The 19,957-nt window shown below is 36.9% G+C and overlaps 1 protein-coding gene across 2 annotated transcripts in view; it reads right to left on the reverse strand.

The window, feature by feature from the left end:
- Positions 1–19,957, reverse strand: part of LOC115523398 (T-cell receptor-associated transmembrane adapter 1) — a 38,597-nt gene that overhangs the window by 15,457 nt on the left and 3,183 nt on the right. The window contains exons 2-3 of one of the 2 annotated variants that reach the window (XM_030329409.1): positions 9,861–9,971; positions 2,029–2,065 (exon numbers count right to left, since the gene is read on the reverse strand). In XM_030329409.1, the coding sequence (XP_030185269.1) occupies positions 2,029–2,065; positions 9,861–9,971 (148 nt within the window). The remainder of the gene's footprint in view (positions 1–2,028; positions 2,066–9,860; positions 9,972–19,957) is intronic. The other variant, XM_030329410.1, reaches the window with a different exon arrangement.

The following is a 19,957-nucleotide window of genomic DNA, read 5'->3' on the forward strand; positions in this document are numbered from 1 at the left end:
GAAGGGCAGGGATTTGGGGAAGCAGGAAGACAAGATCAGAGAACCAAAGTTCTTTCCCTTCTAGCATGGCTTCCCACCCAAACCACTGTTGGGTAGGGGTGGAAAGAGGGTGCAGTGGGGGAGCCCTAGCCTCAAACCGTCTAAGAACTGAAGAGGCGTCACTAATTTCACTTCTACCTAAGAAAGATAGCTTTTATTTCCACTTGCTGTTTTCATGCTGAAGTTTTAATGGCTAGAGGTAATTTCACATGTTTTGTTTTTCCTGGAGCCTCCATGCCCTTCCTACAGTGGTGATTTTGGCTCCCAGACTACATAATCAGAAATAGACAAGCTGTGAAGTACAGACATAAACTTGTGAATTAACATGCCACCCACTTTTCATAGATAAAATCTGCATCACATTTTCAAATTATGCTTAAATTGAGACTTGTTACAATAGATAACAGATTAAATCCATGAGGGAAGGATCTACATCTTTGCATCTTTGCATCTCTTGTCTACCACAATTCCTATTTGTTGAACCAATATTTGTTCAATGTATGAATAAGTGTTATAAAAGAACCAGCCTCTTTTTCACATTTGCCCTATAGGTAAGGGCCTACTTACTTTGAGATGGGTATTTTACCAATTTTCCCTTCTGACTCTTAGCGTCCTGATCCAAGAGTACCTACCCAGTCTTTAGCAGAATGATCAAATCGCTAGATGTTCTATCACATTGCATCTTAATTACCTCTCAAATGATAATTATCATATAAATCTTCTAAGAGATTAACTTCTACATGGTTATATAGGATTTTCTTTGTCATGTTGTTTGTTGTAACCAATTCAGCAAATCAATCTTGATATGAGATAATGAATTGAAAATTATCTCATGTTATAGAACCAATGTTAAACTGTAAAAATAAAGATTTTCTTCTTTGTGTGAATCTGCCTGCAGCTTAGATCCTGAATCTGCCAGAGATATTTCCACATGGAGAAAAATTTTAAAAAGGTCTTTTTAAAGGCTAACAAAAAGCTTATAATCTTATCCTACCCAGTGAGAAAGCTCTGTGTTTGTGAAAGACCTTTCTGCCTTTCAGTCTACTATTTCAGAAAGGTCTTGAAGAGTCCTCTAGGAAATTCTCTATATTTAGATGTTTTTTTTTTAACCTAAAGGAGAACTTTCCAATCTAATAACACAGTTGGGCCAGAATATACTGTGCAAGAAAATGAAAATTCTTTACTATTGTTTATACCATAAACTTCTTTTTTATAAGGAAAAATCATACAAATTTCCCTGCAACTAATTCAACAGGTGTTAAAGAGAATAAGTTATATCTATAACCATATATAATTTTAGGGTTGATTTATCACAGTTCCCTATTGATTGACATTACTTTTAAAAGGAGCACACCACGAAGCATCTTCATGTATTTGTGTATGTATGTGTATCTTTTTTTAATTTCTTAAAACATTTATTCATTTTTGAGAGAAAGAGACAGAGTGTGAGCGGGTGAGGGGCAGAGAGAGGGAGGCAAAGAATCTGAGCGGTCAGCCCAGAGTCTGATGCAGGGCTCAAACTCATGGACCATGAGATCATGACCTGAGCCAAAGTGGGATGCTTAAACTGAACCACCCAGGCACCCCTGTATACCTTAAATTTTATTAGGTATTGCTAGATTCCTTTTCCACCCTGGTTTCTTAAGGGCCACACAATTCTATATATAATCAGACTGAATTCTTACAATCTGATTTGAATCATAATCTAGGATATAGCCTTTTGAAATTGACAAGAATTCTGTAGATACCAGGTTAGAGTCTCACTTCGTCCCTTAACCAGCTCTGTTATTGACTCAGGATGAGTAACTAGGGAAAATAATAACAGTATAGTTCTTCATCTTCAGATAGGAGTAAAAATAATTAAAACTCACTTTTCATTTTATTTTTATCCAAATGTGACAACCCCAAGCCAAACCTAAAAGCAATATAACATTTATTACTTCCCCTTATTAGTTGGGAATCATAATATGGAACTTATTTTCTACATACCTGGGAATGTAGTCTTCAGTGCATCTGTACATTTTACCTGAAAGATATTAAAAATAGACAAATTAAAGAAGTTGACGTACATTTGTTAAATCTTCTTGAGAATATTGTGAGGGGAGCTTAGCCTCATTGTCCTCAGTATCAGTTAATATCTTAAATCAAGACAGTTGGCCACCACTACCAGATATAATGATCTTATCTCATTTGGGCCATTCTTCTCTCTTGGAAATTTGAGGTGGAAACACAACACAGTCTGGAAGTGATATAGAGCCTTCATGTGTGGCCATTTTATGCAGGGGAACACCAAGTGATGAACATGGGGACCTCCACCCCTGCTTTTCCGGTGGGCAATCCAAGGTAGGTGGGGCACACTGTCCCTTCTGTCTTCACATTCCATGAAACAGCTCTGCCTCCTTCTGTCATATTTCCCTCTTTGCCCTTGGTGATTTGAATAAGCTTTTCTTCCCTACCAAAAACAAACAAAAAAATATGAAACAAAACAAATCCTAGAAGACTTATGTATTTATTTCTGAAGTGTCTGTTAACACTTCTTGTCACATGAACAGGAACATAAAAATTATGTTCAGGAAGTTGCTCTGGATGTGATTCTATCTCATCCACATGGGCAAATGCAAGTAAGGGCAGATGAAGATTCTAAGGAGAAGAGAACTGTAAAAAGTTGGGAACACAGTCTAAAAGTAACCAAAACAGTAGAGTGGGTTTTTAAGAAAAACGGTATACTGGTCTGCAGTGACAATACTGACCAGAGATCTAATGTCGGCTTATAAAAACCATGAAAAAATTATGTGTCAAGTTTCCAAAAGGAACCCACTGTTAAACCTTGAAGATGGTGGCTCAAATGCAAATAAAAGGAAGCATTCTTACTTCAAATTAAATATGTATGTTTAAACTGGAAAAAAAATAGTTTTAAGAATTTTTTTGGTGAAAAGCAATAGACTCATAAAGAATTATTGAGAGAAATTAAGGGAAAATTAGGACACAGTGTTAATAATTAAGATTAATATTATGAAGAAGTCTGTATTATCTGTTCATCAGTAAATTTTCTTAGATGTTTAATTGAATGGATATAGCAAATACTGTGATATGTGATATATTTTGACTGTATGTTATTCAACCTGGCATTAAATAGAAAAATCTTGTGAAAGCTATTTCTATAAAAAGGAAGCCCATCATTATCTGAGTGTCTGGCAATATCACAGAGAAAATAGTGACCAAAGGGTGATCTTTCAGTTTTAACACACACAAAAAACACCGTATTGGTAGGGAACTGGCAAAAATATTTTCAAATGACTAAGTCACCAAACAACTAGGTAGATTATTTTTAGTTAGATTTATGTGTGACAAAGCTAAGTTATTCTTCAGAGAGGTCATTAACTGTTAGAGAAACATTATTGGGACAAATTATTAAAATCATCACATTGGGAGATGAAATGGACCTGTCACATGTCAGTGTGTTTGGAAGAATTCTGTGAAGGACCAAATGTAGGAAGTTTTGCAGAGCATGTATATGTAGCATCTATGGGGCCAAAAATGATTAGTGTGATCCACTTAGGATATATCTGAAAGCCTCCTTTTCTAGCCCACAGGCAATGCCCTAACATGACCTGCATATAAAAGATACAGTCATTTCGACTACCTTCAGATTAGTCTTGTGAACATGAACACAGATGGATGTTGAGGAAGGCTAGAGAAGTCTACTGTTGCACAGAGCCACAAGTTAATGGAAACACAAGATCGGAAAGCTTCAGAAACATAAATAATATCAATAAACATAAGAAAAATTAGCTAGTATAGACGAGAATATTGAAAACTGGAAAATACAAAATATGTGTTGAGTTCTTTTTAAATGACAGAAATGTTTATACCCAGGTCGTTAATTATTGTTCATATTTGCCTGGAATTAAAATGCATATACAAGAATTTAGTCAAATGGTAGCCTGATGTAACATAGAAAAATTCAAGGTGAGAAATCAGAAGAGTGGATATGGGTAGCAGTTCTTCAGTGCATTTGCCATGTGCCAACATGCAAATCACTTTTAAAACTCTGATTCTCGGGGCACCTGCGTGGCTCAGTCGGTTGAACATCCGACTCTTGATCTCATCTCAGGTCATCATCTCACAGTTCATGAGTTCAAGCTCCATGTCGGGCTTTGTGTTGTGTCATCACAGATCCTGTTTGGAATTCTCTCTCCCTCTCTGTCTGCCCCTACCCCACTCATGCTCTATCATTCTCTCTCTCAAAATAAATAAATTAAAAAAAAAACAAAAAAAAAAACCAAACCACTCTTCATTAAAAAAAAAACAACAATACCTGTGATTCTCTTTATCCATAAAGTAGAGATAATAATGCCAACAGCATGTGAGTAGATGTAGAAGATAAATGAAATAATTTTTGTTAAAAACATTTTAGAAAATGACAGTTGATTTTCAATATTATACATTCTAAATCCAATCATATAATAAGCCACAACTTGACTGTGCTGATTTGAATTCAATCTCTTCATTAAATGGATTAGCTGAAAACAACTTGGTATAATTAAAATGCAATTTTAATTGCAAGTAAAGCTTGCCGAATCTCACTTCTGGCAAGAGGATTGTCATCAAGTAAGTGTTAAATTGAAAGAAAAAATTAAAAATAAACAAAGAATTTGAAGGCAAAAATAAAGAGTGACATTACTTAAATAGAATAAGAAAACATAGGCATGGGGTCAAAAGTTACCCCACACAGACTAATAGTTTTAAATGTTTTTTATTTTTATTTTTTTATTTTTATTTTTGAGAGAGAGAGAGAGAGAGAGAGAGGAGAGGAGGGACAGAGAGAGGGAGACAGAAGATCCAAGCTGACAGCAGAGAGCCCAATGTAGGGCTCAAACTCACAACTCCTAAGGTCATGACCCAGCTGAAGTCAGATGCTTAACTGAATGAGCCACCCAGGAGCTCCCAGACTAATATTTTTAAAAGATAATGTGGATTTTCCAGTTGGAGGTGCTTGGAGTATGAATGTTGGTACCTGGAAACTATACTGGCGTGATGTGTGAAAGGATAGCTCTATGGAAAGAAAATGTTGGATGGATTATCAGTAGAGAAAAGGAAAACTAGGTTTGGACCAAAAAGATTTGTGGGAAAAAGAAAACAGAAGCCACTATATGAAGGATACAATATAACGATGTGATCCTTACATGGAAGGAAAGGAAATTAAAACAATGTGGGGAAAAAAGTAAGTAGTGGGTAAAGGACATGATACATCAAGACCAATCATATTGAAGAAGCACCCAGAAATGGTCCTTAAAAAGGTCAAGGACACCACCTTCTCCACTCCTCTTAGAATTTAAATGTGTAATCCGGAGCTGGAGATCTGTACTTGTGTGGTTTTAGTTTTACATCCTTAATATAAGAAGTATGGTAGTATATGATTTCTTTAAATAGGGGAGTGGTAGGGGCGCCTGGGTGGCTCAGTCGGTTGAGCATCCGACTTCGGCTCAGGTCATGATCTCACATTGTGTGAGTTCAAGCCCCAAGTCGGGGTCTGTGCTGACAGCTCAGAGCCTGGGGCCTGCTTCAGATCCTGTGTCTCCCTCTCTCTCTGCCCCTCCCCTCCTCACACACACTCTCTCTCTCTCAAAAATGAATAAACATTAAAAAATAAATAAATAGGGGAGTGGTAATCAAAAGTTTAGAGGTTGGAGCTAAGGAGAAAGGTCAGCAAGCTCAGGCTCCTGAATAGAGTTTGCTCTGTCATGAATGAAGGCTTATAAGTTTAGTTAAAAATAGGGGTGCCTGGGTGGCTCAGTCAGTTAAGTGACCAACTCTTGATTTTGGCTCAGGTCATGATCTCACAGTTCATGAGTCTGAGCCCCACATCTGGCTCTGTGCTGACAGTGTGGAGCCTGCTTGGGATTCTCTCTCTCTCTCTCTCTCTCTCTCTCTCTCTCTCTCTTTTTCTCTCTCCCCTCCCTCTCTTTCTGTCCCCTCTGCCTCTCTCTCTCTCTGTCAAAATAAACTTAAAAAAATGTTTTTAATAAAAATAAATGACATGATTTAAAAGCTACCCAATTATCTCAGTGATATTTAGTCAAATAAAAAACAGTTTTTATGTTGCTATGAAGCAGTTGCATTTGCAAGATTCTGTGTGAGAAGAACTGGGTGAGTTTTCATAATCCGTTCTATGATTCAGATATAGACAACTTGCGGTCAGGTTCATGGTTGAGAGGATGTAAGCAAACATTTGCTTTTATGTTTTCCCCTTTATAGTGTTTACTCTTCCATATGCAATACATAACAAGAAAAAACAGCACATGACTTAAACTCCATAATAGCATTTTTTGATACATTCTTCATGTGAAAATGTGAAAAATGTGCCATAATTTTCAAGCATATAGGAAATATACTGATAGGACTTTGATGTATGAGCAAACTATGAACTTATTTATCCTTCTTCTCAAAACAGAGAAGAAAGGTTGGATAAAGGATATTTTTTGGTTTTAAAGGAAGACAAAGCTAATACATTCCTAGCAGAAAAAGAAATAAATATAATCCTCCCAAAGAACAGACAAAGAATCACATAAAATGTAGGGTTTATTTTGGGAGGAAGGGATAACTCCATTACAAAGCCTCTACCTAGCACTGCTACAGAAAACATCAAGGAGAGGCTTATCATGTCTACCTGATTGAATGTGTAGATACTGTATTGTTGCTGGGGTGGAGATTTTCTTTTGTAAGCTATTTAATACACCAGCAAAACTCATTCACTGACTCTTCGCCTTAGGTGGAGTCATATCTTGCAAGTTTCTTAGCCACAAAGAATAGCACAAAGATGCAAAAATAAAAAGTTCCATGGGGACACGGATACAGAGGCACTGTATTCCCAGACCACGTGGCAGAAAAGCTGGCAAACATAATTGAATCTCCTCTGCTCTGTCTGGCTAGGAGAAACAAAGCCGGAGGAGTCTTTAGCAGGACTGGGAGGAAGTCAGTTGGCAGAACTAATCCCAGAGCCCTCTGGAACCCCTGTGTGAGAAAGCGCTATTTGCTCATGTGGACTAGCAAGGGTGGCAGTTACTACTGATGCTTGGGGGAAACCGTCAGGAGAAGTGGAGATGTTCGGGAGAGGGCTGCAAACAGAAAAAGGGAGGTGGGATGAGAATAAAAGGCATTTTGGCATCAGTGAGCACTGTGCAAAGCTAATTTGAGGTTTGTACGCTAATAAAATGCATGACCCAGGGTTGTGTGCTTACCTACAAAGGGCAGGTTTTGCTCAAATAAAGTAATTTGCAGTAGGCTAATGGTTAGAACTGATTCCATGAGAGCCTGTGGAAAACTCTCTAAAATGAGCCTCTATGTGACTTAAAAGAACACAGCAATAGAGGTTATTGCATAGACGTGTTAGATAATATAGAGGTGGGGCAGGAAGTGACACAGGAGCTGGAGAGGACCTAGAGAATACAGAGTTGGTGGGAGCGGTGAGAAGCCAGAGGAACTAACATTCCCTGAAATAACCGACACTAAAGTTAAATGGGATAATACATAGTCATAGCAAGCCTTTAACAAATATTTGTGGAAGGAGGGAAGGAAGCACCAGGGCAACCAATAGTGGTGATGTGGGCTATACGCCATGCAGGAATGACCTCCTCAGCCCCCAGCACTGTGCCGAGGCATCTGTATAATTTTGGCAAGAGCCCTATGGTATAGATGATATTCTCCACATTTTGTAGACAAGGGAACTGAGACTATGAGAAGTTATGCTTCTTGTATAAGAGATCTCCCAGGTAAATATTGAAAGCAGGGTTCTAATTCATGACAGATTGACTTCAAAAGCCATGATGCTAAAAACAAATTGAGAGAACTGAAATTGATTTTAAAAATACAACAATAAGTGTAATTTACTATTTCCTGCTTTTAAAAAACTGTTATTTCCTACCATACTGCTTTTAGACAAAGTAATTTATGGCATGCCTGACGCAGTAAGGGTTTGTACAATTGAAAAGAAAAAAAAAATTAAAATAAGTCTGTTTTTTTTTAAGGAAAAAGTCTTTTCTTTTCTTTTCTTTTCTTTTCTTTTCTTTTCTTTTCTTTCTAAAAAATTAGTCTACAGTCTTTTAGCAGTGGTCAACTAACCATTATAAGAAAACAACTCTCAAAAGGAGTTCATATGATGGCAAATGGTATGAACATGGATAAATAAATTCCAGTGGACAAACCATCAAAACTGAGAACTAAAAAGCCCACTTGTTCCCTGGTCCCACACAGATCTCTGGATGATTGTCACTGGAATCAGTGGAAGAGTGAAATACCAGTTCATGATGGTTATTCTTGCCCTGGCTTCCACCTGCAAACATTTCACCTCTGTGGCTCTACGTTCACCTTTTTCCAACTCAAATGACAATATTATCTGCATTCGTAAAACATTTTAGTGAAGAAATTAAAGTATAGTCATGTTAAGCTATTATAAAAAGAAGAATTCTAATGTTAGCTCATTTTTTTATGAAGAAAACTTTTTTCGAAGATGTTGGATGGTGGGTCATTGATGTATCTGACTTATAAAAGGTATTTGAAAAAATATTTGATAAAAAAATTAATTGCTGAAATCATTGCTAATGAAAAAGCATTGCCTGCCTGGAGTTTCAGGCATAGAAATGATAAATAGAGATCCTAAAAGAGTGTTGGCTTTCTGGCCAAGGACATTTGATCAACAGTGTAAAAACAGAATGTGCTCATGGAAACCAATTTGGACAGAGAATTAGACAGACTGGGCCCTTATCCTTGGCTTTGCTATTGAGTAGATGTGTGACCTCAACTATGCCACTTCACTTTCTAGTGCTTCTTATCTTTTTTGAGAGGAGTGACAATAATGTCTTCTTCTTTATATTTTTTATTTGTGTTAGCAACACTGAAGACACTCATAAGAGGATCAAGGCCTCTCCCCAGAATCTGACTGTTGTTCTAAATTAGCGCCCTGCAGTTTTTCTGGGTCACATGTTTCTAATGTAATTTTATTAACTTCATCTTATTTTCATCTGTTAAAAAGCATTGACATTTTGTTTTCTATTCATTATTACCACAGAAATGTCCTGCCCCCAATAGAATTTTGGCTCTAGCATATTAAGACCTTTCCCAGAAATAGGTGAACTTGCATAACCATCCATCCATCCATCCATCCATCCATCCACCCAACACGCTTGTGTTGAATGCCAATAGTGTGCAAAGATTGTGCCAATTGCTGCACACTACACTATTTCAGTCATGCCCATGAGGATGAAAACCACATGGTTAAAACTGCTGACCAGCTGTCGAAAGGAAAAGCTGACCCTGGGAGTGTTAGATAATGCCTGTGGGTCAGCCTGTTGCTTTTCTAGTTCTCTCCTGATCCCAATACAGTCCTACTGCACATTAGAGGCTCTGACTTGATGCTGAGGGGTTTGAGTAGGCATGAGTAGAAGCTTGAAAAGTTAGTCTTCACTCTTCCCATCACGTATCAGTGAGAATCTTTATGGCTGCTACAGAATAAATTACAATTTCTCAACTACTGTTGAATTGGAGAAGAAAAACTACATTTTACCAGGACAATTCTTTCTTACTCTGTAACTCAGGGCAGAGATAAAGCAAAGATTGGGAGTCTTTTCATATTCTAATATGATTGTATTTTTAAAGTAAAAAGAAAACTTTAGAGTGGAAAAAAGTATCAGATAGATTTTCTACAGATAAAAATATCCTATTGCATCTCATTTCATAAAATTGTCTTCTTCTGTAGGTTTTCCAGTGACTCAGTCTCCATTCATGCGGGAGTAGATGTGTGGCTATTTCTCAAAATGTCTTACCTTGTCGCTGCTTTTCCACATAGTGGGAAATATTGAAGATCAGTGACACAATCAGAGCTAATCCCAAAAAGGCTAGAATTACCCAGACATAATAGTGGCATCCAGGGTTTTCTGGAAAACAAACAAACAAACAAACATACCTATAATATATTAGCTGCTTACCAATTTGTTTTGAATTGGGTATTCCTACAATTGAAACCATAGTATTTATTCATAATGAAGAACAAATCCTCTGCCAAGAAATTAATTACCATTGAAAGACAAAGGTTTCGGGGCGCCTGGGTGGCGCAGTCGGTTAAGCGTCCGACTTCAGCCAGGTCACGATCTCACGGTCCGTGAGTTCGAGCCCCGCGTCAGGCTCTGGGCTGATGGCTCGGAGCCTGGAGCCTGTTTCCGATTCTGTGTCTCCCTCTCTCTCTGCCCCTCCCCCGTTCATGCTCTGTCTCTGTCTGTCCCAAAAATAAATAAAAAAACGTTGAAAAAAAAAATTTAAAAAAAAAAAAAAAAAGAAAGACAAAAGTTTCTTATACATTTCAAATGGGTATTGGTAAGTCCCTGCATTCAGCATGAAGAAAAGGAAGCAAGTTTCCCACATTCTTAGTGTTGATGAAAGACATTTTTAGTGTTGCTGCTAAAATTTGACAACTGGTGACTGATTATAAAAACTTTGGTTCAAAATCAAGAACATCCAGATTCAATCCAAATGGAATTATAATTGTTTTCTTTGAGTACTTGTTGGCCTTGTAGTGGTTGTTGGACTGCCCTCAGTGGTCCTGTGTTTTTGAATAGATCTTTCATTTTCTTTCTTCCTTGCTTTCTTTTCTTTTCTTTCCTTTTCTTTTTTCTTTCTTTCTTTCTTTCTTTCTTTCTTTCTTTCTTTCTTTCTTTCTTTCCATATTTAGTTTTAAATGAACATAGGCATATATATAATTAAATATATAAAATATATATGCATTTATGATATAGATGTACATATACATATATGCATATGATTTGCATATTGTTTATTTATATATACTTTGCTTTTGTTTGAACTAGTCTGTGGCTCTTTAAACACCAGCAAATCTATTCACTAATGTCTGCTACCTCCTCTCTAATTTTGCACCATGTTATTTAAATGTCCAGAATACCATAAACTCCACAGAGAATAGGACCATTTCTGTCTTCTGCTCTGTAGTATCATATATAATGTACATAATTTACAAACATTTTAAAATAATTAATTAGTAAATGGGAAAAGTTAACTGATGGTGGTGGTGAAATGGGTGGTTTATTTTCTTTAAGGGAATTTTTATGTTTCATAGAGTCTTAGAAAATTGAGAAGACTTGAATAGTCTTTTATCCTCCAATAAACCTACAAATTAATTTGGTTAAAAACACTAAGGTTTGGAAAGGCCTTATTTATTCATTATGAATATAATCCCATAAATATTTATGAGAATTCTACAACACAGTAATCATTAACTATTTAAAATATACTACTAATTCTAGGTATCGCACGATACTGCCTACATTCCTAGAATTGTTTATTTGGTTTTTATGTTTAACTGTTTATGAAAAAAACACAAGTTCATACTAAGTCTAAATTTTAAAAATTCTAGCAATAGCAAAATATAGAATAACATATAAGGTTCTCCACTAGAGCATAAATGGGTCACTAATATTATACTAATTAGCCTTTTAAAAAAACTTAACCAGTGCGTCTGGAGGATTTTTACCATGTTATTATGTTATCTGTAGTGGCGGCATGGAATAACACAGTGCTGTTTTAATATAATTCATCTACCCATTTTTCTAAGATGGATATTCTGATTTTTTAAAACGTTTTTCTCTTACAAACAACAATGCAACAAACTTCATTGGACAGGCATTTAACACATATGTGAGCTTATCTGTAGAAAGAGGCTCCTGGGAATACAATTGCTGGGTTAAAGGGAATTTTTAAGGCATGCTTTCAAAGAAAGATTGTTCTCTACCTCCCATTGATAATAGTCCTTTTCAGGTGGTTAATGTAACCAGAATTGTGAAGAATGAGGCCAATAAGCCGTCTTAGTTCCCAGATGGGTCTCAGTTTCCTTCTTTGCTATATCACAACACAGAGGTTTTAATTTCTGCTTTGTTATCAAATTAATGGTTATATACATGAATTCTGTTATTAAAGACTTCTTTTCTTCTAGTAAAGAAAAAGTCCTAGTTCTAGATTCTTTCACATTTTAAGGTAATTTGAGGGCACACACTATGTTTTCTATCAAGATAGCTCACAATTATCATTTCAGGTTATTCAGTCTAGTACATTCTAATCACTCACCCTTTACAGTCACTGTATTTGGTGACAAACAAATGAACTTTAGTTGTTACCCAGAGGCCAGACTTATATATATCACCCATGTTCAATATTAAAAACTATTAGTGAACTTAGACAAGCAAAAAAAGAAAGCTAAGAATCAACCATAATCCTATTATCAAGAGACAATCACTGTGAATACCTTGGTTCATATACTTCGAATTATTTTTCTCTGTATAGAAATGATTATGGACAGAGACATAAGATTCAATTATACTGAATATACTGTTATCTCCTTTCACCCCAACAATTTATAGTGTGCTTCTTTTCCTATAAATAAAATATGCTTTCATTTCTTTTAGAGGCCTTATATTCCACTGAATGAATTTTCTATAATTTATTTAAACAATCCCTTATCATTAGACATGTAAGTTGCTTGTGATTTTTAGTTATATAAGCAGTGTTGTGATGAATATCTGTAGCTAGAACTATATATCCAACCTTAATTTTTTATTTCAGGTAAAAATTCTTTTTTTAAAATTTATTTATTTTTGAGAGACAGAGAGGGTGAGCGGGGGAGGGTCAGATAGAGAGGGAGAGAGAGAATGTCAAGCAGGCTCCATGCTGTCAGCATGGAGCCCAATGTGGGGCTCAAACTCTCAAACCATGAGATCATGACCTGAGTCAAAACTAAGAGTCAGACACTTAACCAACTGAGCCACCCAGGCACCCCTCAGGTAAAAATTCTTGATTTGTGAGGTCAAAAGATATACACATCTGAAAGGATTTTGATGTCTTGATGGCCCAGGTTTTAATTTTTTTTTATGTTTATTACTTATTTTTTGAAAGAGAGACAGAGTGTGAGTGGGAGAGGAGCAGAGAGAGGGAGACACTGAATCCAAAGCAGGCTCCAGGCTCTGGGCTGTCAGCACAGAGCCCGACAAGGGGCCCAAACTCATGAACCCTGAGATCATGACCTGAGCTGAAGTCAGACATTCAACCAACTAAGCCACCCAGATGCCCCGTTGATGGCCCAGGTTTTAAAACACGATATTAAGGGGTGCCTGGGTGGCTCAATCAGTTAAGCATCTGAGCTGGGCTCAGGTCATGATCTTGCTGTTGGTGGGTTTGAGCCCCCTGTCGGACTCTGTGCTGGCAGCTCAGAGCCTGGAGCCTGCTTCAGATTCTATGTCTCCCTCTCTCTTTGCCCCTCCCCTGCTTTTGCTCTGTGTCTCTCTCTCTCAAAAATAAACATTAAAACAAAATTTTTAAGGGGCATCTGCGTGGCTCATTCAGTTAACCAGCAGACTTGGGCCTCAGGTCATGATTTCACGATTCGTCGGTTCAAGCCCCGCATCGGGCTCTGTGCTGACAGCTCAGAGCCTGGAGCCTGCTTCAGATTCTCTGTCTCCCTCTCTCTCTGCCCCTCCCCTGCAGGGCTCTCTCTCTCTCTTTCTCTCTCTCTCTCAAAAAGAAATAAACATTAAAAAAATTAAAAAAATATTTTAAACACAGTATTAAGAAGACCCTTCTCAGGCTGGTCTGGCCTCTGATCCTATTAGTTAATTGGCCCTGACTTTATGTTTATGGCTCTTTTGGTTCAGCCACACTACATCAACCCCCATCCTCATAGTTACTATCTTCCCACACACTGTCTCATGTAGTCTCCTCCTTCGTGGTTTGTGGAGGAAGTTGTCCCTTTGTCTTTTCTCTGGAGCCTGTGACATGAGTACTTCATGAGAAGGCGCCTGCTCTTATCTCTGCCCTAAGCATAGAGAACACACACTTTTCTTTCCTTACCATGAACTGTTTCCACAAAATGTTGCTTTAGGTTTTCTAATTTTAGGACTTATCTGCTATACTTTCCCAATAATATGCCCTGCTCCAATCATTCTGAAGCACTTATGATTCTCAATAGATACCATACTTACCATTTCATGTCCTTATGTCTCTGTATATTTGCTCCTTTGCCTGAAATGCCTTTCTCCTCAGCTGTTTGACAGATTCATAGTCATCCTTTAAGACTACCTTTTCTTTGAAGCATTTGCTCTATGCTGCCTGTCCCTCACCAAGTGACATCTTTTACACCCCCCTACGTTTCAACAAATATGGAGATGATCATCTATGTGTAAAAATCTCTTCCTACTTGACTGTGAACTTCCCAAAGGACAGAAAGAACGCCATATTCATCTTGGTCTTCATGCCTCAATTTCCTCATTTTACCTATTTTTGTAGGGATTCAGTGAGTTAAGACATGTAAGGAGATTTGTAGAAGAGTGTTCCTCGCCAGTAAGATGCTCCATAAATGTTAGCTATTGTATCGTTTTCAAAAATTTTTAGTGTAGTTGACACACAAGGTTACATTAGTTTCAGATGTACGTTTCTATACATTATACGGTCACCACAAGTGTATCTACCATCTGTCCCCACACAACACTATTACAATGCCATTGACCGTATTATCTATGTTGTACCTTTTATTCCCATGACTTAGTCAATTCGTAACTGGAAACTATCGTTATTCTTATTCTCATCTCACTACTAGTGAGACTCCTGTTATTATTTCTGTAACCTATTCAGCACAAAGTAGGTTCTCACTAAACATGTGTCAACTGACTAAATAAAAGACAAGTGGAATAAAGACAGACAATGTAATGACTAGGGCCAACAGAAAAGTTCTGATCAAATATGAGGTCTAGGCACACTCACAATCTAGGAAAGACAAGTTGAAGATCATAGTACATTTGTCTCTAGTGCTGTTGAGAAAAGACCTACCTCCCAGCAGCTATGAGATAGATCCTGGTGAAAAGAAGAGTAACACATTAGGCCGCTGTAATCTTGGTGAAAGTACTCATGAACAACATCCTAATTCTCTCTGCCCTGAACCTACATTTACCAAAAAACCTACAGATTATTATATTTTTTCTAAGAAACTTGATACAAGGAAGTTGGTGCTAACAGCTAGGTAATCTAATTAAATGTATGGGGTGTCCACCACTATGAACATAAAATTTTATTTTCTTGTTTAAAAATCAGTCTTTGGGGAGTTTGGTTAGTGTCAGTGAATTCTCTGGGAAAGGAATTTAAACAATACCACTAGTTGAGGTAAGCTGTATGAGCCAGCTACAACCCTAGGAAATATATGCCTGCATAAAACTGGGATGTTAATGACTTAAGAGTCAGGATGAATAGAAATAATCTCCTCACAGAACACACAATAACTTTCAGAAGCATGAAGTGGGATATGCCTTCATTCCTCAACTTTTGCCTTAAAGACCCATCAATATCTTTACTTTTACTTATTAAAAAGGCACACTGTCCTACTATGAGAAGAGAAAAATAAGGGTTTTCTTATATGCTGAAAACATGGTTCTACCTTCACAAATCAAGAATGGCCTCATGAAATAGTTGTTTTGTCTGGTTATTGTTAGCAAAAGAATGGGCAAACTATTTATAATTATTGTTTTAGGCAAATATTTGTTATTATTTTTTTCAGCCTACTAGTTATATGCCACAATATAGCACAGTTTACCTAAGAACACATATCACAGCTAGTTTATTTTAGAGTTGACCTGAAAGTTGCATTGTTTTAAATGAAGCATTTGATAGATGTATTAACAATTTACCTTTGGCGAAATTGGGTGACTTGTAGTCTTGTGTTAGAAATAGTCCAGGGGATCCTGAGTGGCTGAGTTGGGTAAGTGGCTGACTCTTGATTTCAGCTCAGGTCATGATCTCACAGTTTGAGATCAAGCCATGCATCGGGCTCTGTGCTGACAGCATGGAGCCTACTTGGGATTCTCTCTCTCCCTCTCTTTCTGCTCCTCCCCTGCTCATATGTGTGTGCTCTCTCTCTCAAAATAAATAAATAAACTTAAAAAAAAAAAGAAATCATCCAGTCTAATTTTTCCAGAAAAAAAATACAGATGGCCAGCAGACACATGAAAAGATGCTCAACATCACTCATCATCAGGGAAATACAAATCAAAACCATAATGAGATACCACCTCACACCTGTCAGAGTGGCTAAAATGAACAACACAGGAAACAACAGATGTTGGTGAGGATACAGAGACAGGGGATCCCTCTTACACTGTTGGTAGGAATGCAAACTGGTGCAGCCACTCTGGAAAACAGTATGGAAGTTCCTCAAAAAGTTAAAAATAGAACTACCCTATGACCCAGCAATTGCACTACTAGGTATTTAGAGGTATTTACCCAAAGGACACAAAAATACTAATTGGAAGGGACACATGCACCCCAATGTTTATAGCAGCATCAATAGCCAAATTATGGAAAGAGCCCAAATGTCCATCAACTGATGAATGGATATAAAGAAGATTTGGGGTGTGTGTGTGTGTGTGTGTGTGTGTGTACTCAGCCATCAAAAAAAGAATGAAATCTTGCCATTTGCAGTGATGTGGATGTAGCTAGAAAGTATTATGCTAAGCAAAATAAGTCAGAGAAAGACAAATACCATATTATTTCATGTATAGGTGAAATTTAAGAAATAAACAGATGAAGATGGGGTGGGGGGAAGAGGGAGGCAAGTCATAAAAGACTCTTAACTACAGAGAACAAACTGGGGGTTGCTGGAGGGGAGATGGGTGGGGGGATGGGCAAAATGGGTGATGAGCATAAAGCAGAGCACTTGTGATGAGCACTGGGTGTTGTATGTAAGTGATGACTCACTAAATTCTATACCTGAAACTAATATTACAGTGTATGTTAACTAACTTGAATTTAAGTAAAAACTTTAAAGAACATTTACTTTAGAAAATTTGTAATTAAAAAAAGAAGAAGAAGAAGAAATAGTCCAGTCTAGAATTATTGCATCAAATCCTATGACATACATACACTTTGGAACCTTGATCATTCAATCATGCACATGCTGAAAGGATGCAAAACTGATTTTGGAAGGAAATTTTGACCCTGCCTATAGGTTGTCCCTGGATCTACCTCTGAATGAAAGCAGAATGGGCTTTGATGGCTTTCTATTCTGGGAACATGTCCCAGTTATGTTCCCAAAATGTTTTAAGAGAATATCAAAGTGGTTTCCCTCTCAGCTGACAATCTGCCCTAAAATGGCAACAGAATACTGAACTTCAGGTTATAGTCAGAAAATAAAAATTTAAACACTGTCACTCTGTTTGTTCTCTTACATTTTGTACATTTTCTGTCTATGTTATCAGGGCAAAATAAATCTTGTTTTAAGAAAAAGAACCAGCTGTATAAAACTTGCTACTGAATTAATTATAAGAATTTTATGGACTAGAAGATATTATTTAATATGTCATTCAGTATCTCAGGTAGAAGAAGCTGAGGATCTCCTCAAGGACTGTCACATTTTTGCTCTTCTAGTTCATGTGAAAATTGCTATTGGCCATCTATCTATATGTATCATTTGATACACAATCTATCTTAAGAAAATCTCTTGGATAATATGATATACTTATTTTTTGTGACTTAATCGTATCCCTTGCTCCTTGTTTTCCTTTGTCTTGATCTATTTGGTTACCCTTTATACTGTGCTATATACGTCTATTACCTCTCTTTCTAGGGGAGAGGCGAGAAAGCAAATAAATAAATAAAAAGAATAATAGATCTCTAGAACTTATCCTTGAGAGAACTAACAATTTACCTTCTATTTAGTGTTTTTTTTTCTTTCTAGTTCTCATAGCATCTAGTATTTAGTATAGATTCAATAAATGGTCATGGTTTGGGTAAATAAAGTAGAGCACAGTGTAAAAAGGTATACTTCAAGGCAAAACCCTTAATCTTATTTTTATAATTACACTGATTCTAGCTATAAAATATCCTATCATTTGCACAAAATTGTATTTCAATTAGAAGTTTCCCTTTATTCTTTGTAATTAAAAGGAGCACTGAAAAAGTTCTATCAGTCCATTAATTGGGACAAGAAGATAATTTGTTCTCAACTACAAAGAAACAACCAAATCAATGTCATGTGCCTACATTTTACATAAAGGGTTTAAGGAAAGTCCTGGTAATTTTCATAAAATGTGTCAGGAACAGTAAGGCCAAAACACAGGCCAAATTCTGAAGGGTAGGGTATACTTAGCATAGTTTCTGGTTTTCCTATTGATTTGGGGGGTCTGCAATTCCCTATCTAGACTTCTGTTTTCCAAGATTTTTTTCCTTGTGTAATGTGATCTGAGTTTTAAACAGGAAGCTTTTCATTTAGAAGCTTTGTTATTTCATGACATTCTTGATAGCTTTAATAGTTTTTTTTTTATATTTTAATTTTAAGTAATCTCTATACCCAATGTGGGGCTCAAACTTACAACCCTGAGATCAAGAGTCACATGCTATAATGACCGAGCCAGCCAGGCACCCCAGCTTTCATAATTTTTTGATTGTCAACAAATGCCCCTATTTTGAAAAACAAAAAACATACACAGATGAGAAGGTATTGAGTAGCTACATGGTGGAGATTTTCAACTTGAATGGCAGATCCATATAGATGCGAATACACATGCACACGCACTTTCATACCTCCCTTTATCCATATTCAGTATATCTCCAGATGCATGTGGATATCTGTTCAGTACAGATAATGCTTCTTACAATGCTGGATTCACAAAGTGCTCAAATATTCTTGCCCAACAAATGCAATCTTTACTATTATTATTCCATAATTATAGTTACTTTCATTTAAAAAGCTTTTATCAATTTAAAAAGAACTCCCACACAATTTGAATTTAGCTATTACACTGTTAAAAAGCCAAAGGCCTCCAGAAGTTATTAGTGAGGCAATGACAGCTAGGAAAACCATAATTTAAGTTTCTATATAGCATTCAACTGCCAAGGGTTAATAGTAGTAGCTTTAATTATAAGACCTCTGACTCCCTTAAAGCCAAGAGTACTTGGCAGGCACTGTATTTAGAATTCACACTTGCATGTACTCTGGAGGGAAGCCTAGCTAAAGCAAATGTATTGTCTTTCTGCTGACAGATATGACTCCTACAGAAGCCTTTATTTAAACAATTAACAACAGAAAAGCAATACATATAATGCCTTAGTTGTTTCTCCTTCAGGGAGTCTGTAACTGAGACAAGTGCATACGTTTATAGTATATAAGATATGGCTTTTCATGACGGTTTCTGTTTCTTGGCTTGCAAACTCTGTCAGAGCAGTGACCTTCTCCTTTTTGCACCCCATGAATGTGTATATCTACTTTAGACACCCCAGAAAGTTCAAAGAAAAAGTTCTGATATAACAATCCCCATGGATTCTACCTATACAGCAATTTTCTTACCGTGATGATAGTTTGGTGTGGAACCAGATGCATTCTTGATGACTCTTTGTGACACATTGTCAGTATCCACAAATCCCACCCCCCTCCCCCACCACTTACATCACAATCACCCCATCAATAAAAGGCATTAGAGTCATAGATAGAAGCACTGGAAGGGATTTTCAAATCTACTCCCAGGCTTTTGAGTAAATAAAATATTGTTTTTAATGGCAAATTTGAAATCTGTCAACCTTCAATACGTGTCTTTTGTGACCAGAGGGTTATTTGAAAAGTGGGTGGTGTATGTTGAGGAAGGACTATGATGGAGAGAGGGACGACAGCAATATAGGGCATTGGAATGTCTGCTTTGAAGTGCAGAGAAAGAATGAGTGTAGTCACTTATGAGCTGTGTGACTTCTTACACATCACTGAACCTCACTAAACCAATTGTAAAGTTGGAGGTCCGATCCCCATCTGTGTGACATCAAGGTCCCTCTTTCTAGTACATCATGGTTGCTCTTCAGCAACACTTACTGAATTTGTTAGAGAGCATAC

Source organism: Lynx canadensis, chromosome C2, assembly GCF_007474595.2.
Source record: "Lynx canadensis isolate LIC74 chromosome C2, mLynCan4.pri.v2, whole genome shotgun sequence".
In the NCBI taxonomy this organism is placed as follows: Eukaryota; Metazoa; Chordata; class Mammalia; order Carnivora; family Felidae; genus Lynx; species Lynx canadensis.